This window comes from Pristiophorus japonicus, chromosome 2 (genome assembly GCF_044704955.1).
Source record: "Pristiophorus japonicus isolate sPriJap1 chromosome 2, sPriJap1.hap1, whole genome shotgun sequence".
Taxonomy (NCBI): domain Eukaryota; kingdom Metazoa; phylum Chordata; class Chondrichthyes; family Pristiophoridae; genus Pristiophorus; species Pristiophorus japonicus.
Window position 1 is genome coordinate 282,612,582 of NC_091978.1, and position 24,672 is coordinate 282,637,253.

Consider the following 24,672-nt stretch of genomic DNA (forward strand, 5'->3'; position numbering starts at 1 on the left):
TTCCCCCTCCCCCCTCCCTCTTCCCCCCTCCCCCTCCCTCTTCCCCCCCTCCTTCTTCCCCCCCCCCTCCTTCTTCCCCCCCTCCCTCCTTCTTCCCCCCTCCCTCTTCCCCCCTCCCTCTTCCCCCCTCCCTCTTCCCCCCTCCCTCTTTCCCCCCTCCCTCTTTCCCCCCTCCCTCTTTCCCCCCTCCCTCTTTCCCCCCTCCCTCTTTCCCCCCTCCCTCTTTCCCCCCTCCCTCTTTCCCCCCTCCCTCTTTCCCCCCCCTCCCTCTTTCCCCCCCTCCCTCTTTCCCCCCCTCCCTCTTTCCCCCCCTCCCTCTTTCCCCCCCCCTCCCTCTTTCCCCCCCCCTCCCTCTTTCCCCCCCTCCCTCTTTCCCCCCCTCCCTCTTTCCCCCCCCTCCCTCTTTCCCCCCCCTCCCTCTTTCCCCCCCCTCCCTCTTTCCCCCCCCTCCCTCTTTCCCCCCCTCCCTCTTTCCCCCCCCTCCCTCTTTCCCCCCCCTCCCTCTTTCCCCCCCCTCCCTCTTTCCCCCCCTCCCTCTTTCCCCCCCTCCCTCTTCCCCCCCCCCCCTCTTTCCCCCCCCCCCCTCTTTCCCCCCCCCCCCTCTTTCCCCCCCCTCCCTCTTTCCCCCCCCTCCCTCTTTCCCCCCCCTCCCTCTTTCCCCCCCCTCCCTCTTTCCCCCCCCTCCCTCTTTCCCCCCCCTCCCTCTTTCCCCCCCCTCCCTCTTTCCCCCCCCTCCCTCTTTCCCCCCCCCCTCCCTCTTTCCCCCCCCTCCCTCTTTCCCCCCCTCCCTCTTTCCCCCCCCTCCCCCCCCCTCCCTCTTTCCCCCCCCTCCCTCTTTCCCCCCCCTCCCTCTTCCCCCCCCTCCCTCTTCCCCCCCCTCCCTCTTCCCCCCCCTCCCTCTTTCCCTCTTCCCCCCCTCCCTCTTTCCCCCCCCTCCCTCTTTCCCCCCCTCCCTCTTTCCCCCCCTCCCTCTTTCCCCCCCTCCCTCTTTCCCCCCCCTCCCTCTTTCCCCCCCCTCCCTCTTTCCCCCCCTCCCTCTTTCCCCCCCTCCCTCTTTCCCCCCTCCCTCTTTCCCCCCCTCCCTCTTTCCCCCCCCTCCCTCTTTCCCCCCCCTCCCTCTTTCCCCCCCCCTCCCTCTTTCCCCCCCTCCCTCTTTCCCCCCCTCCTCCCCCTCTTTCCCCCCCCTCCCTCTTTCCCCCCCCTCCCTCTTTCCCCCCCCTCCCTCTTTCCCCCCCCTCCCTCTTTCCCCCCCTCCCTCTTTCCCCCCCCTCCCTCTTTCCCCCCCTCCCTCTTTCCCCCCCTCCCTCTTTCCCCCCCCCTCCCTCTTTCCCCCCCTCCCTCTTTCCCCCCCTCCCTCTTTCCCCCCCTCCCTCTTTCCCCCCCTCCCTCTTTCCCCCCCTCCCTCTTTCCCCCCCTCCCTCTTTCCCCCCCTCCCTCTTTCCCCCCCTCCCTCTTTCCCCTCTCCCCCTCTCTTCCCCCCTCTTCCCCCCCCCCCTCTTCCTCCCTCCCCCTCTTTCTTCCTCCCCCCCCCCTCTTCCTCCATCCCCCCTCTTTTCCTCCCCCCCCCCCCTTTTCCTCCCCCCCCCCTCTTTTCCTCCCCCCCCCCTCTTTTCCTCCCCCCCCCACCCTGTACAACTGTAGTAACACCTCCCTGCCCCTGTACTCAAATCCCCTCGCTATGAAGGCCAACATGCCATTTGCTTTCTTAACCGCCTGCTGTACCTGCATGCCAACCTTCAATGACTGATGTACCATGACACCCAGGTCTCGTTGCACCTCCCCTTTTCCTAATCTGTCACCATTCAGATAATAGTCTGTCTCTCTGTTTTTACCACCAAAGTGGATGACCTCACATTTATCCACATTATACTTCATCTGCCATGCATTTGCCCACTCACCTAACCTATCCAAGTCACTCTGCAGCCTCATAGCATCCTCCTCGCAACTCACACTGCCACCCAACTTAGTGTCATCCGCAAATTTGGAGATACTACATTTAATCCCCTTGTCTAAATCATTAATGTACAATGTAAACAACTGGGGCCCCAGCAGAGAACCTTGCGGTACCCCACTAGTCACTGCCTGCCATTCTGAAAAGTACCCATTTACTCCTACTCTTCGCTTCCTGTCTGCCAACCAGTTCTCAATCCAGTGTCTTGAATTCAAGCTGCAGATAATTTACTGAAAATGATTCAGGGAAAATACAGATGGTATGTCCTTCAGCTGTATTTGTTTTAACAGGTCAACGGTGTCATAAGAACATAAGAAATCGGAGCAGGAGTAGACCATAAGGCCCCTCAAGCCTGCTCCGCCATTCAATAAGATCATGGCTGATCTGATCATGGACTCAGCTCCACTTCCCTGCCCGCTCCCCATAATCCCTTATCGTTTAAGCAACTGTCTATTTCTGTCTTAAATTTATTCAATGTCCCAGCTTCCACAGCTCTCTCAGGCAGCGAATGCTACAGATTAACAACCCTCAGAGAAGAAATTTCTCCTCATCTCTGTTTTAAGTGGTCAGCCTTATTCTAAGATCGTGCCCTCTAGTTCTAGTCTCCCACATCAGTGGAAACATCCTCTCTGCATCCACCTTGTCAAGCCCCCTCATAATCTTATACGTTTCGATAAGATCACCTCTCATTCTTCTGAATTCCAATGAGTAGAGGCCCAACCTACTCGACCTTTCCTCATAAGTCAACCCACTCATCCCCGGGATCAACCTAGTGAGCCTTGTCTGAACTGCCTCCACAGCAAGTGTATCCTTTCGTAAATATGGAAACCAAAACTGCATGCAGTATTCCAGGTTGGCCTTACCAATACCCTGTACAGCTGTAGCAAGACTTCATCCCCTTTGCAATAAAGGCCAAGATTCATTCCATTGGCCTTCCTGATCACTTGCTGTACCTACATACTATCCTTTTGTGTTTCATGCACAAGTAACCCCAGGTCCCGCTGTACTGCAGCACTTGGCAATCTTTCTCCATTTAAATAATAACTTGCTCTTTGATTTTTTTCTGCCAAAGTGCATAACCTCACACTTTCCAACATTATACTCCATCTGCCAAATTCTTGCCCACTCACTTAGCCTGTCTATGTTCTCCTGCAGCCTGTCTAGGTCCTCCTGCATCCTCTTTATGTCCTCCTCACACATTACCCTTCCTCCCATCTTTGTATCGTCAGCAAACCTGGCAACGTCACACTCAGTCCCCTCTTCCAAGTCGTTAATATAGATTGTAAATAGTTGGGGTCCCAGCACTGATCCCTGCGGCACCCCACTCGTTACTGATTGCCAACCAGAGAATGAACCATTTATCCCGACACTCTGTTTTCTGTTGGTCAGCCAATCTTCTATCCATGCTAATATATTACCCCCAACCTCGTGAACTTTTATTTTGTGTGGCACCTTGTCAAATGCCTTCTGGAAGTCCAAATACATCACATCGACTGGTTCCCCTTTATCTACCCTGTCCGTTACATCCTCAAAGAATTCCAGCAAATTTGTCCAACATGACTTCCCCTTCATAAATCCATGCTGACTTTGCCTGACCAAATTTTGCTTTTCCAAATGTCCTGTTACTGCTTCTTTAATAATGGATTGCAACATTTTCCCAACCACAGATGTTAGGCTAACTGGTCTATAGTTTCCTGCTTTTTGTCTGCCTCCTTTTTTGAATAGGGACGCATTACATTTGCAGTTTTCCAATCTGCTGGGACCTCCCCAGAATCCAGGAAATGTTGGTAAATTACAACCAATGCATCCACAATCCCTGCCGCTACTTCTCTTAAGATCCTAGGATGGAAGCCATCAGGTCCAGGGGATTTATCTGCCTTTAGTCCCATTATCTTACTGAGCACCGCCTCCTTAGTGATTGTGATTGTGTTAAGTTCCTCCCTTCCTATAGTCCCTTCACTATCCACTGTTAGAATATTGTTAGTGTCCTCAACCGTAAAGACTGATACAAAATATTTGTTCAGAGTTTCTGCCATCTCCATGTTCCCCATTACTAATTCCCCGGTCTCGTCCTCTAAGGGACCAACATTTACTTTAGCCACTCTTTTTTTCTTTTTATATAGCTATAGAAACTCTTACTTTCTGTTTTTATATTTTCTGCTCGTTTACTTTCATAGTCTATCTTCCCTTTCTTAATCATTTTTTTAGTCATTCTTTGCTGGCTTTAAAAAGCTTCCCAATCTTCTGTCCTCCCACTAGTTTTGGCCACTTTATATGCCTTTGTTTTTAATTGGATATCGTCCTTTATTTCTTTATGTTAGCCATGGATGGCTTTCTTTTCTCTTGTACCCTTTCCCCCTGACTGGAATATATTTTTCTTGAGAGTTATGAAATGTCTCTTTAAATGTACACCACTGTTCATCAACCATCCCACACTTGAATCTGTTTTCTCAGTCCACTTTAGCCAACTCTACCCTCATACCTTCATAGTCTCCTTTATTTAAGCTTAGCACGCTGGTTTGAGATCCAACTTTCACGTCTGAAGCAAGTAAAAACAAGTTACTAATTACAGTGTTAACAATTAATTTCAATGGACTGGGGTGTTGCCCATTGATTTTGCTTTGCCAACTGAATCTACCCACTTTTCTCTCCTTGCTTCTTCCTCTTTTCCCTTCACTTTTGTTACAGTATTTGTGTGGCATGTTGCAACTCTCTAGCTCTGGGTGGGAACAGAGCCGCGTGGGATTCAAGTATATGTCTATCCCTATTGGATGTTAGCATGCTAATGCTTGTCGTCAATTTTGTCATGGCTCTTAGGAGATTTTATGCAGTAGACTCAATCTTTTTGGAATATCCTTGGAACTATCGATTCTATTACAAGCTTGGATCACTCCATTCCCAACAACTCATGTTCTACTGTATGAATACATTTAGCACAATATTCTGCAACACACAAGCAAAATACTGCAGATGCTGGAATCTGGAATAAAAACAGAAAATGCTGGAAATCTCAATAGGTCAGGCAGCATCTGTGGAGAGGAAGCAGAGTTAACATTTCGGGTCGATGACCCTTCGTCAGAATATATATTATATAGTCTTCTGTATTTGTGCTTAAAATCATCAAAGGCTTGGTACTGGTAGTTGATTGTGTTCATAGTTTTCATTTGAACTTCACTAAGCTGTAACTGAGTAGTAGTATAAAAACAGAAATGCTGAAAATACTCAGCAGGCCAGGTCGCATCTGTGAAGAGAGAGAGTGAGTTCAAGTTTCAGGTCGATGACCATTCTGCAGAACTGGAAGAAATTAGAGATATAACAATTTTTCAAGAACAGAGACGGGAGAGGGGAGGAAAGAACAAAAGTGAAGGTTTGTGATGGGGTAGAAAGCAGAAGTGACTAAATGACAAAAGGGATGATGGTGCAAGACAAAAGAGGGAGATAATGGGACAAATAAAGAAAGAAAAGATTTGACGACACCACATAAAAGGTTACAGCACAAGATAAAAGTTCACGGGGTTGGGGGTAATATATTAGCATGGATAGAGGATTGGCTAACAAACAGAAAATGGAGAGTCGGGATAAATGGTTCATTCTCGGGTCGGCAATCAGTAACAAGTGGGGTGCCGCAGGGACCCCAACTATTTACAATCTGTATTAACGACTTGGAAGAAAGGACCGAGTGTAACGTAGCCAAGTTTGCTGCTGATACAAAGATGGGAGGAAAAGCAATGTGTGAGGAGGACACACAAAATCTGCAAAAGGACATAGACAGGCTAAGTGAGTGGGCAAAAATTTGGCAGATGGAATATAATGTTGGAAAGTGTGAGGTCATGCACTTTGGCAGATAAAAGTCAAAGAGCAAGTTATTATTTAAGTGGGTCAAGATTGCCAAGTGCTGCAGTACAGCGGGACCTGGGGTTACTTGTGCATGAAACACAAAAGGATAGTATGCAGGTACAGCAAGTGGTCAGGAAGGCCAATGGAATCCTGCCCTTTATTGCAAAGGGGATGGAGTATAAAAGCAGGGAAGTCTTGCTCCAGTTGTACAGGGTATTGGTGAGACCACACCTGGAATACTGCGTGCAGTTTTAGTTTCCACATTTAAGAAAGGATATACTTGCTTTGGAGGCAGTTCAGAGAAGGTTCACTAGGTTGCTTCCGGAGATGAGGGGGGTGACTTATGAGGAAAGGTTGAGTAGGTTGGGCCTCTACTCATTGGAATTCAGAAGAATGAGAGGTGGTCTTATCGAAACGTATAAGATTATGAGGGGTTTTGACAAGGTGGATGCAGAGAGGATATTTCCACTGATGTGGGAGACTAGAACTAGAGGGCATGATCTTAGAATAAGGGGCCGCCCATTTAAAACTGAGATGAGGAGAAATGTCTTCTGAGGGTTGTAAATCTGTGGAATTTGCTGCCTCAGAGAACCGTGGAAGCTGGGACATTGAATAAATTTAAGACAGAAATAGACAGTTTCTTAAACGATAAGGAAATAAGAGATTATCGAGAGCGGGCAGGGAAGTGAACCCGAGTCCATGATCTGATCCGCCATCATCATCATCATAGGTGGTCCCTCGTATTGAGGATGACTTGCTTCCACATCAAAAAGGGTTGAGTTCACAGGTGTTTCAATGAAGGACCTAATATTCCAGGTCCAGAACTACATCCTGAAGAATGGAAGATTCCTGTGCGTGGATTTTTTTAACATGTGGTGGCCGTTGCACACCAGCCACCACACGGGCTTGACAGAGCTAGGTCTTGGTCCAGTGGCGAGGATTAACCAAGACGACTGGATACTTGCTCTGCTGCACGCAGCTAGTGCGCACACAATCGCAGTGTAGGCTGGACCGTGCTGCCCCTGGGCCCACGCCTCTTCTGGCCCCAAACTCATGCCTCAAACTCGGATCAGCCATGATCGTATTAAAAGGCGGAGCAGGCTTGAGGGGCCATATGGCCTACTCCTATTTCTTATGTGAAAGATGGATCTGGAGGAGCTGTAAATGGCAACAGCAGAACCATTACCGGCATCTGTTGTCTAGAAAAATTAAGGACAATGGTTATGATCTGAAGTTATTGAAATCATTCTTAAGTCTGGAAGGTTGTCAGGTGCCTAATTGAAAGATGAGGTGCTGTTCCAATGAAGCTGAATGGAAGCTCGAGGAATCGTGTAGGAGGCCGAGGTCAGAGTGGGAATGGGATGGAGGATTATAATGGCAAGCGACCAGAAGCTCACGGTCATTTTTGGGGACTGAACGGTGGTGTTTCGCAAAGTGATCACCCAATTTGCGTTTGGTCTCCTAATGTAGAGGAGGCCGCATCGTGAGCAGCAAATACCAGAAACTAAAGGATGCGTTTATTTGCATCAGTAACATTTTCTGATTTGGTCCCTTTGATCACATGATCACATGACCTGATTCATTCCCTTGGAGGATAAGACACCAAGCAGTTTCTCTGGAATGTGTAATTAGAACTGTAATCAGTGACTTTGCAAAGTGTAATTCAAGCCGTTCTGACTGCCGACTCCAGATAGGAGAGAACTCCCCATCTCCACCGCCCCCGCCCCCCCAGTCCAACTTCCTGGCCCGTCCCAGCCCAGGTTCCTGACCATAAACTACCCCCCCCCCCGCCACCCCTCCCATGCCATAGACGGGGGCCTTGTGTGTGGGCGATGGATTGTTAACCAGTTTATTGGTTAAGAAGTGAATAGTGAGTGTCCTGACTTTCGGATTTCATTCACTCCAGTGATGTCACTTGTCGCACTTGCACCGAGCTTTCCAAGAAATTGGGTGTGGGTGTAAAGGGGGTGGAGTTGGAAGATCGTGATCAGTCTTCCCTGAGTTCCCCCTCCTCCGCGACCCCACTCCTCCGTGCCCCGCTCCCGCTTCCGCACCCCCTCCGCGCCCCGCTCCCCCCTCCGCGTGCACCTCACTCCCCTCCCTCAACCGCGCTACCCTCCCTCAACCGCACCCCCCTCTCCCCTCCCTCAACCGCGCCCCTCTCTCCCCTCCCTCAACCCCGCGCTCCCCTCCCTTGACCGCGCCCCCCCCCTCCCCTCGCTCGCCCCCCTCCCCTCGCTCGCCCTTGGCCCCCCCCTCCCCTCCCCTCGCTCGCCCCCAGTCTCTCGCCCTCTCTTCTTCCCGCCCCCAGTCTCTTGCCCTCTCATCTTCCCCCCCCTCCCCCCGCCCCCAGTCTCTCGCCCTCTCTTCTTCCCCCACCCAGTCTCTCGCCCTCTCTTCTTTCCCCGCTCCCAGTCTCTCGCTCTCTCTTCTCTCCCCCCCCCCCCGCCCCCAGCCTCTCGCCCTCTCTTCTTCCCCCCCCCTCCGCCCCCAGTCTCTCGCGCTCTCTTCTTCCCCCCCCCGCCCCCAGTCTCTCGCTCTACCTTCTTCCCCCCCCCCTCCCGCCCCCAGTCTCTCGCGCTCTCTCTCCTTGCCACCCTCCAATCTCACTCTCTCTTCCCTCCCCCCCCCCTCCAGTCTCTTCCCCCCCCCCCCCCCCTCCAGTCTCTTCCCCCCCCCCCCCCCCCTCCAGTCTCTTCTCCCCCCCCCCCTCCAGTCTCTTTCCCCCCCCCCCCCCTCCAGTCTCTTCCCCCCCCCCGCCCTCCAGTCTCTCTTCCCCCCCCCCCCCCCCAGTAAACAAGCCAAAGATGGGCAGAGGAAACATTATAAGGACACTCTTAAAGCCTCCCTGGTAAAGTGCGACATCACCACTGACACCTGGCAGACCCTGGCCGAAGAATGCCCGAGGTGGAGAAAGTGCATCCGGGAGGGTGTTGAGTCTCAACGCAAAGAACGTGAAGAGGTCAAGCGCAGGCAGCGGAAGGAGCGCGCAGCAAACCAGCCCCACCCACCCCTTCCCTCGACGAATGTATGTCCCACCTGTCACAGGGTCTGTGGCTCTCATATCGGACTGTTCAACCATCAAAGAATTCATTTTGGGAGTGGAAGCAAGTCTTCCTCGATTCCGAGGGACTGCCTATGATGATCTTCAGAAATGGAGATAGAGAAGTGTCGTTGATAAACCATGTTATGGCAAGGGAGGAGTAGAAATTTGAAACCCATGCATTTGATGAATCATAGAATCTGAAATGTACAGCACAAAAGGAGGCCATTTGGCCCATCGTGTCCATGCCTGCCGACAAAGAGCTATCCAGCCTAATCCTACTTTCCAGCTCTTGGTCTGTATCCTTGTCGGTTACGACTGAGGGCTTCTGCCTCTACCACCATTTCAGGCAGTGAGTTCCAGACTCCCACTACCCTCGGTGAAAAAGTGTCTCCTCAAATCCCCTCTAAACCTCCTACCAATTGACCCCTCTGCTAAGAGCAATAGGTCCTTCCTATCCACTCTAACTAGGCCCCTCATAATTATATACACCTCAATTAGGTCTCTCCTCAGCCACCTCTGTACTAAAGGAAACAACCCCAGCCTATCCAATCTTTTCCTTTATAGCTAAAATTCTCCAATCCAGGCAATACCCTTGTCAATCTCTTTTGTACCCTCTCTAGTGCAACCACATCTTTCCTGTAATGTGGTGACCAGAACTGCACACATTACTCTAGCTGTGGCCTAACTAGTGTTTTATACAGTTCAAGCATAACCTCCCTGCTCTTGTATTCTATGCCTCGGCTAATAAAGGCAAGTATTCCATTGTGCCTTCTCAACCACTTTATTTACCTGTCCTGCTACCTTCAGGGATCTGTGGGCATGCACTCCAAGATCCCACTGTTCTTCTACACTTCTCAATGTCCTACCATTTATTGTGTATTCCTTTGCCTTGTTAGCCCTCCCCAAATGCATTATCTCACATGTATCCGGATTGAATTCCATTTGCTACTGTTCTGCCCACCTGACCAGTTCATTGATCATCTTCCTGCAGTCTACAGCTTTCAAAATTTTGCATCATCTGCAACTGTAATCATACCCCCTACATTCAAGTCTAAATCATTGATATATACACCACAAAAATTGTTCAGTTAGGGGCAAGAGCAGGAAGCGGCATCAATGTACTGAACATAGAGGTGAGACGGACATGGTCAAGGAACCCTGTCAACCACGGTGGAGGGATAATCCTCGGCTGAGGAAAAAGGAAGACATATTGGAAGCACTGGTGTGGAAGATGGTATCGTCAGAACAGATGAGACGGAGAAACTGGGAGAATGGGAGAGAGTTCTTACAGGAAGCGGGATGGGAGGAAGTGTAAGTCGTAAGTGTAAGTTGTGCGAGTCGGTGGGCTTATAGTAGAAATTTGTTGACAGCCTATCCCCAGTAATGGAGTTACAGAAGTCGAGGAAGGGAACATTCGTAGATGGACTATGTGAAGACGAGGGAGGGGTAGAAATTTGAAGCACAGTTGAGTAAACGTTCTAGTTCGAGGCGAGAGCAGGAAGATCTCCATTACAGTCATCAGTTGGCATCATTAGTACTGGAAAAAGAGGTGAGGAAGAGGATCCGAGTAGGACTGAAACAACGAATGTTTCACGTATCGCACAAAAAGGCTGGCATAGCTAAGATCCATGCGGATTCCCATGGCAACAGCTTTTAATTTGGAGGAGTGGAGTCAAAGGAAAAGATGTTCAAAGGAAGAACAAGTTCAGCCAGGCGGAGGAGAGTGGTGGAGGAAGGGGATTTGTCAGACCTCCGTTCAAGGAAGAAGCGGAGGGCCCACAGGCTGTCCTGGCAGAGAATAGAGGTGTAGAGGGACTGAAAGTTCATAATGAAAAGGAGATGGTTAGTGCCAGGAAATTGTTCAAGTGGCAGAGGGCATCAGAAGAATTGTGGATGTTGGTCGGAGGAGACTGGACAAGGGGAGAAGAAATAAAGTCGAGACAGGAAGGACATAGTTTGGTGGGGCAAGAACAGGCTGAAACCATGTCTACCAGGGAAGTCCTGTTTGTGGATCTTGGTAAATATGGTAGAAGCAGGCTGTGCAAGGTTGGGGGGCTATGAGGTTGGAGGCTGGGGTGGGTGGGGGGGGGGGGCGGTGTGAGGAAGATCTCCAGAGGACATAAAGTCAGTGATGATCTGGAAAACAATAGCTTGATGTTTGGTGGTGGGGTTGTACTCCAGGGGAAGGAAAGAGGAGGTGTCCCATAGTTGGCGTTCATCCTCCGCAAGGTAGAGGTCTGTTTGCCAAACAACAGCTCTACCCTTGTCCGCAGGTTTAATGACGAGCAGTAGTGGTTTGCGGTTATGTCTTTAGATGCTCTGATAATGACTCCACGAGGTAATGTGTTGTACTTAAACTGTAGTGACCTTAGTCCTTTATTGATAACTTCAGAGTGAGGATCACACCTGGTGGCCTGCCTTTTTAAACTAGGCCTGGCACACCCGTACAGGTAACCTATAAGTCTCCCTCTGATGGCACACCTTGTAATAGAACAAGCAGTAACCATGTAGGATACATGACATCTTGTGTCCAAAAAAGGCACATTATTCTGAAATTGAGTAACTTTTATTTATAAGAAAATTCCTATCTGTGAGAGAGGCCTTAATTACATTGTTGAATTTCAGCCCTTTGGAGGCGATTGTTCCTACAGATTTTATATTTTGGAAGCACTGTATCTTGAAGTCCTGACTCCAGGATAGTAATGAAGTTGTATAATTTTAAACCCATTGGATTGTTTAAAACATTTTGTTTTGATAGATTAGTGTTTACTGCAGTTTTGATGTTGAAAGTGCATCCTTTCTTAACCGATAAAATGTCTTTTCACCAGTTTTTATGACAATACTTTCACGTATCACGTCAATACTTGGATACCTGAAAATTCAAATGCTTTGCTTTCTGTTTTTCCCCATTTAACAAAAAACATTAAAATGCTGCCATGCACCATTTCACTCAGATTTCATATTCATGCTCTGTTTTGTCCAGATATCACAATCGGAGCTTGTAAGTCAGCAAGGTCTAGTATCTGATGGACAGAGAAGAGGGTCTAATCCTTCAGCACGTACTACCATGTTTCGTATTCCAGAATTTAAATGGTCACCTATGCACCAACGGTTGCTCAATGATTTGCTGTTCTCCATAGAGACAGATGTGCAGATGTGGAGAAGGTTAGTTATGTATGTTTTCGCTGTATCCTGATAAGTTAAACCTCATGTTACTTTTCTGGGTTAAATTTGATTGTATTTTGCTTTAATATTAAATATTTTCCCCTCTAGTTCCTGTAAGAATCCTGTATTTAGTTAACTTCCTTACAGGTTTCAGTTTCATAACTTGTCAGCTATATGTGCAAAAGATAGGAGTGAATTTAGTAAAATGACCAGAATGCTTTTTTTCCCTCTTTGAGCAGCCATAACACAAAGACAGTGATGGATTTTGTTAACAGCAGTGAAAACATCATCTTTGTCCACAACACCATTCACCTTGTCTCTCAGGTGGTAGATAACATCATAATGGCCTGTGGTGGGATCCTCCCACTTCTGTCTGCAGCTACATCTACCACAGTGAGTATGGGTCAGACGTATTTTGTTGAAAAATGAATTTCCCTTGCGCTCATCAAGATGAAGAATAGAACAATGTTTTTCTTTTTGTATTTAATGAATGATCTAAGCATGGTCAAATATGACTGATTCAACTGAGATTAGTACCAAAGAATTATTTTTAAAAATTCATACCTAACTGTACATAGATCAGTTACAAAACATAAGGAAAAAGTATATTAAAATGTATACTTATTCTATGTATACATATTTATTCCACTTTAAAAAGGCACCCATATGATAGTGTATTCTTGTAACCTTTTCTATTGTCTTTTAATTTTTTTTAAAGCAACTATTGATATTGGTGCTTTTTTTCCTGTTATTTTGCCTGTATGTGCACACTTTGCAACTACATTTTTTGGGAATAAATGTCAACAGCTTTTTCTAAATCAGTGATCAGAACAATCCCAAATTAAAACAGTCAATGTTTAGAATGATTTAATGCATTTGAATGTTTGTGGTAAGATGTATATTGTAGTAAAACGCTGCTCAATATTGCCACGAAGAAATTGTGCTGCAGTGATGGTGTACTCCTGTTGACAAATAAATAGTGTATTTCTGGGCAGACTGGGAAATTTCAGTTGATTTACTTTTGCACATTACTAAACTACTCATTGGCCACTGGATTGTAGACTACCTCAGGGTGGAATGGAATTGACTTGAACGGTTTTAATTTTTCTTTCGTCACCAGACGTTGGAATAAATAGACATTGGTAATTTGTGAGCACTTCTGCATGAATTATCTAATTAATGTTTGCGGGTGCTTGTGAGAAATGTATCCCAGCTAAAATAAATTCTAATGGGTATTCGCGATAGAATTTATTGATATTTGACTTACAATTTCCTTAAATTTATGAAAATTCTAAAAAGAATTGTAAATGAAGATCTCCTGGGTTACTTACAAATATGGCAGTGATGATTTAACCCCATAGTCCTATTGACAGCATAGTTGTGACATGTCACTTTTACTCCTTTTATAAATTGCATCATTGTAATCATTTCCAAGAATCTTATTATTATCCAACTTGAATGGTGGTGCAGGCTCGAAGGGCCGAATGGCCTACTCCTGCACCTATTTTCTCTGTTCAAAATGTTGAGAACATTAAATCCACAGCTAAAGTATGATAGCACATTCATTTGGGACAATATGGTGGCTTTATGCACTCAAGACTTGAGTGGCATGGGATTTGGTTTCCATATTTACGAAAGGATATACTTGCTTTGGAGGCAGTTCAGAGAAACATAGAAACATAGAAAATAGGTGCAGGAGCAGGCCACACTGCCACCCAACTTAGTGTCATCCGCAAATTTGGAGATACTACATTTAATCCCCTCGTCTAAATCATTAATGTACAATGTAAACAGCTGGGGCCCCAGCACAGAACCCTGCGGTACCCCACTAGTCACTGCCTGCCATTCCGAAAAGTACCCATTTACTCCTACTCTTTGATTCCTGTCTGACAACCAGTTCTCAATCCACGTCAGCACACTACCCCCAATCCCATGTGCTTTAACTTTGCACATTAATCTCCTGTGTGGGACCTTGTCGAAAGCCTTCTGAAAGTTCAAATATACCACATCAACTGGTACTCCTTTGTCCACTTTATTGGAAACATCTTCAAAAAATTCCAGAAGATTTGTCAAGCATGATCTCCCTTTCACAAATCCATGCTGACTTGGACCTATAATGTCACCATTTTCCAAATGCGCTGCTATGACATCCTTAATAATTGATTCCATTATTTTACCCACTACTGAGGTCAGGCTGACCGGTCTATAATTCCCTGCTTTCTCTCTCCCTCCTTTTTTAAAAAGTGGGGTTACATTGGCTACCCTCCACTCAATAGGAACTGATCCAGAGTCAATGGAATGTTGGAAAATGACTGTCAATGCATCCGCTATTTCCAAGGCCACCTCCTTAAGTACTCTGGGATGCAGTCCATCAGGCCCTGGGGATTTATCGGCCTTCAATCCCATCAATTTCCCCAACACAATTTCCCGACTAATAAAGATTTCCCTCAGTTCCTCCTCCTTAATAGACCCTCTGACCACTTTTATATCCGGAAGGTTCACTCGGTTGATTCCGGGGTGAGGGGGTTGACTTATGAGGAAAGGTTGAGTAAGTTGGGTCTCTACTCATTGGAATTCAAAAGAATGAGAGGTGATCTTATCGAAACGTATAAGATTATGAGGGGGCTTGACAAGGTGGACGCAGAGATGATGTTTCCACTGATGGGGGAGACTAGAACTAGAGGGCACAATCTTAGAATAAGGGGCCGCCCATTTAAAACAGAGATGAGGAGAAATTTCTTTTCTGAGGGTTGTTAATCTGTAGAATTTGCTGCCTCAGCGAGCTGTGGAAGCTGGGACATTGAATAAATTTAAGATAGAAATAGACAGTTTCTTAAACGATGAGGGATTATGGGGAGCAGACAGAGAAGTGGAGCTGAGTCCATGATCAGATCAGCCATGATCTTATTAAATGGCGGAGCAGGCTCGAGGTGCGGTGTGGCCTACTCCTCCTATTTGTTATGTTCTAACTCTATTCAGCATAATGTCCTGTATTATCCACCTACTATTTCTCATCATGCCAGCAATGTATATAAAGAAAAAAAAATCAAGGGCAATTCTTTGAAGATCAATTTCTCCTGATCTCCATTGTTGCATCCACCACACATTAGTAAATGCAGGTCCACTCTATATTCTTTTTGCCAGGGAAATATCACAAAGGCAACTTCCTTTTAAGATATTTTGATCTTTAATGTTATGACATTGGGATCATTGCCCATGCAATCCTTTCTACTATAGCACTGTACTTAAGGTGAGCCATGCCCATAAAAGATCAATTTGTTTTTCTTTGTGCATAAAGTATTCTGTCTCGATGCCTCAAATGCTCGTTTTGTTGTTTTTTTCAGTAGCTTTGAAATCTTGGCTCAATCAGTTCTGCACAGGCATAAATATTTTGGCTTTTTCATTGCAATTCCGTTCCGGATTTAAACACTATTCCAAATGCAGTCATGCCTCTGTTGTTGAACACCGTGATTATTGTCATCAGTATTTCTCTCTGGAACGCGACATCTCAGCGGATCACATTTCTCTTCAATTTTAGCTCCAGTGCAAGGGTCTTGATTCTCTTTTTCATAATTGAACTACAGGTTGGAACTCCCTTATCCAAAACCACCCCGCATCTGGAACCATTCCTGGCCACCGGGCGGCGCATGCGCTGAAATCTGACATGAACAATTGAAGTCCTTCCCCGCTGCCAACTCCTGCAATCGCTGGCCTGATCCCCCTCCCCCCCCCCCCCCCCTCCCCAATGATCTTTCTGCCACACTCCCAGCTCCAAGTCAGTTAACCCTGATATCCCCTTGCTCAGTACCTGTACCATCCAATTTAACGTGGCCAGCCCTCGTGTGAAAAATCCCTTATCCAGAACAGGCCAGGTTCCGAGGATTCCGGATAAGGGAGGTTCAACCTGTACTTGGTCAGTCTTGTATAATATATGGCGAGTGCTGAGAATAAAGAATTAGACTTTCTCATATATTTGTCACTGTTAAAATATAGGCATCATCCACACACTGTCAACCCTGCCTTTTCCTCAGCTTATTGCTTTGCTTACCGCCTCTCTCCAAATAGATAGGCCAAAAATAATTGCAGCCTTAAAATTAGAACACATCTATTGTACTGTTAAGTGTGAAAAATTATGGACAGTGTACAATAACGGATGTTTTAATTGGAGATTATCCTTTTTGACTTTTTATGTGGAACTGTACCAGCTTGGTGTGTGGATGAAGCTTTTGTTTGAATAATGATGACGTCCACTGAAGAATGTAATGAATCTGTATTTAATTCATTATCATTTGTAATGATTAAAAAAAAATCTTTCACAGCATGAATTGGAGAACGTTGAACCAACTCAAGGTTTGTCATTCGAAGCTTCCGTGACCTTTCTTCAGAGGCTAATAGGTCTTGTTGATGTGCTGATTTTTGCCAGCTCGCTTAGCTTCACTGAAATAGAAGCTGAAAAGAACATGTCTTCTGGAGGAATATTAAGGCAGTGTCTCCGTCTAGGTAAGTATACTATGCAGAACGATTTGATGCTCTGTGCTTCAAACATAACATTTTATAATCATCCTGTTACACGTATCAGCTTGCGTTTGGTTTTCAGTGACCTTTTCCGAGGACAACTTAAATAACAGATTAGCTGTAAATTACACAATCAAATTTCTTTTGTCATTAATTTTGTAAAGTTTTCAAAAGGTGCATGTTTCCTACCTAACTACTGAAAAACTTAATTCAACATTTAAGTTTTTTCAGAAATTAGAAAGGAAATATGTGCAGTTGGAAGATTTCCAAAAGTTACGACAAAAAGGGTTAAAGTAATCTGGTCATGTAGAACACAATCTGTCACTTAAATTGTCTCAGAAGCACAAAACAGAAATGGTAGTACTAATTACAAATTGATTCTTTTTAAGATTTGCAAAATATTACGACTGTAGGAATATTGAGCTCCAGCCAGACTCTGCCTTAGTTTAATGTGAACCCCAGCCGGGTTTTCATGAGGAACAGAAATCCTGACTTCCATTTTTTTGCCATTTTTATATTTTTATTAAGTTGCAGAAATTCCATGTTAATGGTTGTTTAGCCTTTGCACAGAATGATGATGTTGACTTTGCGTAATCAGTTTTGGTAAATGATTTCATCATCATCATAGGCAGTCCCTCGGAATCGAGGAAGACTTGCTTCCACTCTTAACTTGAGTTCTTAGGTGGCTGTACAGTCCAATACAAGAACCACAGTCTCTGTCACAGGTGGGACAGATAGTCGGTGAGGGAAAGGGTGGGCAGGGAGCCTGGTTTGCCGCGCGCTCCTTCCGCTGCCTGCGCTTGATTTTTGCATGCTCTCGGCGACGATACTCGAGGAGCTCAGCGCCCTCCCGAATGCACTTCCTCCACTTAGGGCAGTCTATGGCCAGGGACTCCCAGGTGTCAGTGGGGATGTCGCACTTTATCAGGGAGGCTTTGAGGCTGTCCTTGTAACGTTTCCTCTGCCCACCTTTGGCTCGTTTGCCGTGGACGAGTTCCGAGTAGAGCGCTTGCTTTGGGAGTTTCATGCCTGGCATGCGAACTATGTGGCCTGCCCAGCGGAGCTGATCAAGTGTGGTCAGTGCTTCAATGCTGGGGATATTGGCCTGGATGAGGATGCTCATGTTTGTGCTTCTGTCCTCCCCAGGGGATATGCAGGATCTTGTGGAGACATCGCTGGTGGTATTTCTCCAGCGACATGAGGTGTCTGCTGTACAGATTTAAGTGATACACAATAATATAGTTTTGCTTACTTAGATAAATGCTGATTTGGGATTGTTTACGACTGAGATAGAAAAACATGTAGATTGCTTAAAGCTACTTTGTCATCCATTAATGTGTTGTGGCTGAAAAAAATGAATTAAATGAATAGTCTGTGACGTGTAGTTGAAAAAGTTGTATTAAACATTTTGGTCTATATTACTGTGCTCTTTAATTTTATAAAATTTGTGGAATACTATAGTCGGGAGCTACAAGTGTCAAAATGGTAAATTCACTGATTCCTCACTTAATAGAAATGTGTTTGAGAATTGGAACTAAAATGTTAGATGATCTCCAACCCATGATCCCAGGAAATTAACTGAAAGACCCAGTTGAAAGAGTTGGCCTTCAAATTGATGAGAACTAAATGTAGGGGAACATCCAGGCAATAGTGACCATAATATATTGCTTTAAGATAATAATAGAGAAGGACATAAGCATGACAAAGACCAGGGTAATAGATTTGAGAAAAGCCAATTTTGAGGGGCTGAAAATGGAACTTCAGAAAATAAAAATGAAAAAGAATATTGGAAAACAATGATGTAGAACAGCAATGAAAAACATTTAAAACGGTGTTCAACAGAGTCCAGGAAAAATATTTTCTTCTGAAAAATGAGAACAAACTAAACACCAATGAGACCATGGATGACTAAAAGCATCAGGGAAAAATTGAGGGCAAGAAAAAAGGCGCATAATAGGCACATGGACAGCAGGGGAGAGGATGATGAGGGAGAATGCACAGTGATTAGGAGAGAAGCAATGTTCACTCTCGGCTGCACAGCTCCCTGCTTGTCCCACGCAGCCCAGGACCGGCTTTTCTAAGGTTAAATTCCACACATGCACGAAACTGTGAATGAGCCATGCGACTCCTTAAAGGGGCCGCCCACCAAAAAAAAATTACGGGGAGCATAGAAACATAGAAAATAGGTGCAGGAGTAGACCAGTCAGCCCTTTGAGCCTGCACCTCCATTCAATAAGATCATGGCTGATCATTCACCTCAGTACCCCTTTCCTGCTTTCTCTCCATACCCCTTGATCCCTTTAGCCATAAGGGCCATATCTAACTCACTCTTGAATATATCCAATGAACTGGCATCAACAACTCTCTGCAGTAGGGAATTCCACAGATTAACAACTCTGAGTGAAGAAGTTTCTCCTCATCTCAGTCCTAAATGTCTTACCCCTTATCCTTCGACTATGTCCCCTGGTTCTGGACTTCCCCAACATCGGGAGCATTCTTCCTGGATCTAACCTATCCAGTCCCGTCAGAATTTTATATGTTTCTATGAGATCCCCTCTCATTCATCTAAACTCCAGTGAATACAAACACAGTCGATCCAGTCTCTCCTCATATGTCAGTCCTGCCATCCCAGGAATCAATCTGGTGAACCTTCGCTGCACTCCCTCAATAGCAAGAATGTCCTTCCTCAGATTAGGAGACCAAAACTGAACACAATATTCCAGTATACCAGGTGAGGCCTCACTAAGGCCCTGTACAACTGCAGTAAGACCTCCCTGCTCCTATACTCAAATCCCCTAGCTATGTCGGCCAACATACCATTTGCCGCCTTCACTGCCTGCTGTGGAGCAGAATTCACCAAGCGTTGGATAGTTCACCCACTAATAGGGAACGTGAACTGGGTTTAGACTGTCGTGAGACAGGTTAGTTTTACCCTACTGATGATGTGTTGTTGCAATAGTAATCCTTTCATATTCTTCCTTTTCAAATCGTTTCCAATTCCCTTTAAATGTGGTTATAGTTTCTTTCTCAAACTGTTTTTTAAAAAAACACTGATATTGGTTATAAAGCTTCCAAATACTGCAAGGAAAGGGCATTTAGGAACATTGCAATGACTGATGTACCATGACACCCAGGTCTCGTTGCACCTTCCCTTTTCCTAGTCTGCCGCCATTTAGATAATCTGCCTTCGAGTTTTTGCCACCAAAGTGGATAACCTCACATTTATCCACATTATACTGCATCTGCCATGCGTTTGCCCACTCACCTAACCTGTCCAAGTCACCCTGCAGCCTCTTAGCATCCTCAGCTCACACCGCCACCCAGCTTAGTGTCATCTGCAAACTTGGAGATATTACACTCAATTCCTTCATCGAAATCATTAATGTATATTGTAAATAGCTGGGGTCCCAGCACTGAGCCCTGCAGCACCGCACTAGTCACTGCCTGCCATTCTGGAAAGGACTCGTTTATCCCGACTCTCTGCTTCCTGTCTGCCAACCAGTTCTCTATCCAAGTCAGTACATTACCCACAATACCATGTGCTTTAATTTTGCACACCAATCTCTTGTGTGGGACCTTGTCAAAAGCCTTTTGAAAGTCCAAATACACCACATCCACTGGTTCTCCCTTGTCCACTCTACCAGTTACATCCTCAAAAAATTGCAGAAGATTTTTCGAGCATGATTTCCTTTTCATAAATTAATGCTGACTTGGACCGATCCCGTCACTCCTTTCCAAATGCGCTGCTATTTCATCTTTAATAATTGATTCCAATGTTTTCCCTACTACTGATGTCAGGCTAACCGGTCTATAATTACTCGATTTCTCTCCCTCCTTTTTTAAAAAGTGGTGTTACATTAGCCACCCTCCAGTCCATAGGAACTGATCCAGAGTCAATAGATTGTTGGAAAATGATCACCAATGCATCCACTATTTCTGGGGCTACTTCCTTAAGTACTCTGGGATGTAGACTATCAGGCCCTGGGAATTTATCGGCCTTCAATCCCATCAATTTCCCTAACACAATTTCCCGCCTAATAAGGATTTCCTTCAGTTCCTCCTTCTCACTCGACCTTCGGTCCCCTAGTATTTCCGGAAGGTTATTTGTGTCTTCCTTCGTGAAGACAGCACCAAAGTATTTGTTTAACTGGTCCGGCATTTCTTTGTTTCCCATTATAAATTCGCCTGATTCTGACTGCAAGAGACCTACATTTGTTTTCACTAATCTTTTTCTCTGGACAAAGCTTAAAAAAAAACAATTTGGAAGGCAAAGAGGGACTATGAAATTAAATTATTAAGCAACATAAAACAGAATAATATATTCTACGGGCACATAAATAACAAAAGGATCGTCGGGATGGGAATAGGGCCAATAAGGGATAGATAGAATAAAATCACGGGCAGTGATAGCGAAATAGCAGAAATATAAAATAATGACTTTGCTTAAGTATTTACCAGAGAGACAGATCAGGTGGACATGACATGGAAGATGAGATTAGAAATGATATAACCACATTTAAAATAAAGAGGAAAAATATGAAATAAACTAATCAAACTCGAGGATAAATTCCCTGGTCCCGACAGATTGCATCAGTGCATTTTAAAATAATCTAGCAAAGAGATAGCAGAGGCACATTATAATGGCCCAGATTTTATGTTGGTAATCACAGTGAAACTGTTATTGTTTGCTGTCATTACACCTCTGAAAGTGACAGCAACTTCTGGAGTTGGTGCATGCATAGATCGACACAGAAATCCAGAAGTTGCTGCCAGTGATTCTCCACTTCTCCACTTATTATGCTGTGGAACTTCCCGGAGTCAGCAATCAATTCTAATAGTGAAGTGTAGTTCCTGACAAAAGCATCCCCTATTATGCTGGAATATCACTTTTAAAACCCCACAAAATAGTTAAACCTTGTTGAAAGAGGTGTAATTGAGTTTTTAACAGCATATTGACTGCTGAACAACTATTCTGGCCTTGAAAAACTAATTTTATATTTGCGGAATTGATATGAGATACATGGATTTTAATGCAATTAATTTCTTTTTAAAGTTTGATATTTCGGCTTCTACCTTTGTCCTATGTGTATATCCCAATCTTTATTTCGCTCTCTGTAAAATTTATGAAAAGTCAATTATAATCTGTGCATTTTACTTCCTGGTTTCCTGTCGGAGAATTCTTCAATGTGATTGGCTCCTTGGTCTGCTTGATGACATTACTGTTGTTGGATGCTGGATATTCTCTTGATTTGGCACCAGATTCAAACTAAAATGTTGGGAGAGGTTAAATTCAAACCACAAAGATCACTAGATCTTTGTGGGCAACTTTCTTCAAGGTCAGCGGTGAGCGCCATTGCTTCGCTGCTGACGGCAAATTCCAGACCATTAATTCATTAGAGAAAGGTGTAGTGCCAGAGGACTGGTGGATAGTTAATGTTATACCTATATTTACGAAGAGGGATAGAACATGTCCAGGAAGCTACAGACCAGTCAGCTTAACATCGATGGTAGGAAAAAGAATGGAATCCTACTAATGGAGAAAATAGAAAAACATCTCGAAACCAAAAATATAGTAATGAATAGTCAGCATGGATTTCAAAAGTGAAAGTCTTGTAAGACCCATCTCAGGGAATTCTTTGAAGCGGTAACAGAGAGTGCAGACAAGGGTAATGCTGTAGATGTAATTTATCTAGATTACCAAAAGTCCTTTATAAGGTGCCACATAATTATCACCCTCCCTCTTTTTTTTTTAACTGGGGTATCGCATTTCCAGTCCTCTGGCGTAACTCCCATATCTAAGGAGCATTGGAAGATTGTGGCCTGAGACTCTGCAATTTCTATCCTTACTTCCCTTAGTAACCTCGGTTCCAGTCCATCCAGATTGGGTGATTTTTCTACTTTGAACGTTGCCAACATTTTACGTAACTCCTTTTTATTTTTATACTATCCAATTTCTCTGCTACCTCCTCCTTTACTGTGACATAGAATCAGAGAATGGTTGCAGCACAGAAAGAGATCCATTCGACGAATAGAGTCTTTGCCGGCTCTCTGCAAGAGCACTTCAGCTAGTCCCACACCCCTGCCCTTTCTCCACAGCCCTGCAATGTTTTTTCTTTCAGGTACTTAGCCAATTCTCTTTGGAAAGCCACAATTAAATCTGCCTCCACTACCTTTTCATGCAGTGCATTCCAGATTTTAACCACTCACTGCATAAAAAAATTCTTCCTCATGTCGCCTTTGATTCTTCTGCCAATTACTTTAGATCTGTGTCCTATTGTTCTTGACCCTTCCACCAATGGGAACAGTCTCTTATCTACTTTATCTAGATCCTTCATGATTTTGAACACCTCTGTCAAATCTCCTCAACCGTCTCTGCTCCAAGGAGAATAACCCCAGCTTCTGCAGTTTATCCACGTAACTGAAATCTCTCATCCTTGGAACTATTCTTGTAAATCTTTTCTGTGCCCTCTCTACGGCCTTCACATATTTCCTAAAGGGCGATGCCCAGAATTGGACACAATACTCTAATTGAGGCCAAACTAGTGTTTTATAAAGGTTCATCATAACTTCCCTGCTTTTGTACTCTCTGCCTCTATTTATGAAGCACAGGATCCCATATACTTTTTTATCCGCTTCCTCAACTTGCGCTGCCACCTTGCAGTGGCTCAGTTAGTAGCACCCTCGCCTCTGAATTAGAAGGTTGTGGGTTCTATTCCCACTCCAGAGACTTGAGCACAAAGGTCTAGACTGACACTCCAGTGCAGTGCTGAGGGAGTAATGCACAATCGGATGTGCAGTGTTTCGGATGCAATGTTAAACTGAGGTCCCCCATCTGCTCTTTCAGGTGGACATAAAAGATCCCATGGCACAAAAACAGATTATCTTGCCTTTGTCACATTGCTGTTTGTGGAAGCTTGCTGTGCACAATTTGACTGCCACCTTTCCTACACTGCAACAGTGACTACATTTCAAAAAGTACTTCATTGGTTGTAAAGCACTTTGGGACGTCCGGTGATCATGAAAGGCACTATATAAATACAAGTCTTTCTTTTCTTCAATGATTTGTGCACATATACCCCAGGTGTGTCTGTTCATGCACCCCCTTTAGAATAATATCCATTAGTTTATATTTCCTCTCCTCGTTCTTCCTACCAAAATGTATCACTTCGGACTTTCTGCGTTAAATTTCATCTGCCTTGTGTCCGCCCATTCCACCAGCCTCTCTGTCCTCTTGAAGACTATCACTATCCTCACTGTTCACTACACGGCCAAGTTTTGTTATCTGTGAATTTTGAATTTGTGCCCTGGACACCCAAGTGGAAGTGATTAATATATATCAAGAAAAGCAGTGGTCCTAGTACCAACCCCTGGGGAACGCCACTGTATACCTTCCTCCAGTCCGAAAAACAACCGTTCACCACTACTTTTTTTTGTCACTTAAGCCAATTTTGTATTCATACTGCCACTGTCCCTTTTATTCCATGGACTTCAATTTTGCTGGCAAGCCTATTATGCGGCACTTTATCAAATGCCTTTTTGGAAGTCCATGTACACCACATCAACCGAATTGCCCTCATCAACCCTCTGTTACCTCATCAAAAATTCAAATCAGGTTAGTTAAACACAATTTGCCTTTAACAAATCCATGCTGGCTTTCCTTAATTAATCCACATTTGTGCAAGTGACTGTTAATTATGTCCCAGATTATCGTTTCTAAGTTTCCCCACTACTGAGGTTGAACTGACTGTTCTGCAGTTGCTGGATTTATCCTTGCACCTTTTTTGAACAAGTGAGTATTACAATTCTCCAGTCCTCTGGCACCACCCCAGTATCTAAGGAGAATTGAAAGATTATGGCCAGTACCTCCGCAATTTTTACCCTTATCTCCCTCAACATCCTAGGATGCACCCATCCTGTCCTGGTGATTTATCTACTTTTAAGTACAGCCAGTCTTTCTAGTACCGCCTCATCAATTTTTAATCCCATCCAGTATCTCAACTAACTCCTTTCACTATGACTTTGGCAGCATCTTCTTTGGTGAAAACAATGCAAAGTACTCATTTAGTACCTCAACCATGCTCTCTTCCTTCATGCATAGGTCTCCTTTTTGGTCCCTAATCAGCCCTTCCCTCCTCTTACTACCCATTTATTACTACCC

The 24,672-nt window shown here is 45.1% G+C and overlaps 1 protein-coding gene across 3 annotated transcripts in view; it reads left to right on the forward strand.

The window, feature by feature from the left end:
* lrba (LPS-responsive vesicle trafficking, beach and anchor containing) overlaps window positions 1–24,672 on the forward strand; it is a 1,157,354-nt gene that overhangs the window by 224,878 nt on the left and 907,804 nt on the right. For all 3 annotated transcript variants that reach the window (XM_070871469.1, XM_070871472.1, XM_070871473.1), the window contains exons 23-25: window positions 11,818–11,999; window positions 12,239–12,392; window positions 16,319–16,499. In XM_070871469.1, coding sequence (XP_070727570.1) covers window positions 11,818–11,999; window positions 12,239–12,392; window positions 16,319–16,499 — 517 coding nt within the window. The remainder of the gene's footprint in view (window positions 1–11,817; window positions 12,000–12,238; window positions 12,393–16,318; window positions 16,500–24,672) is intronic.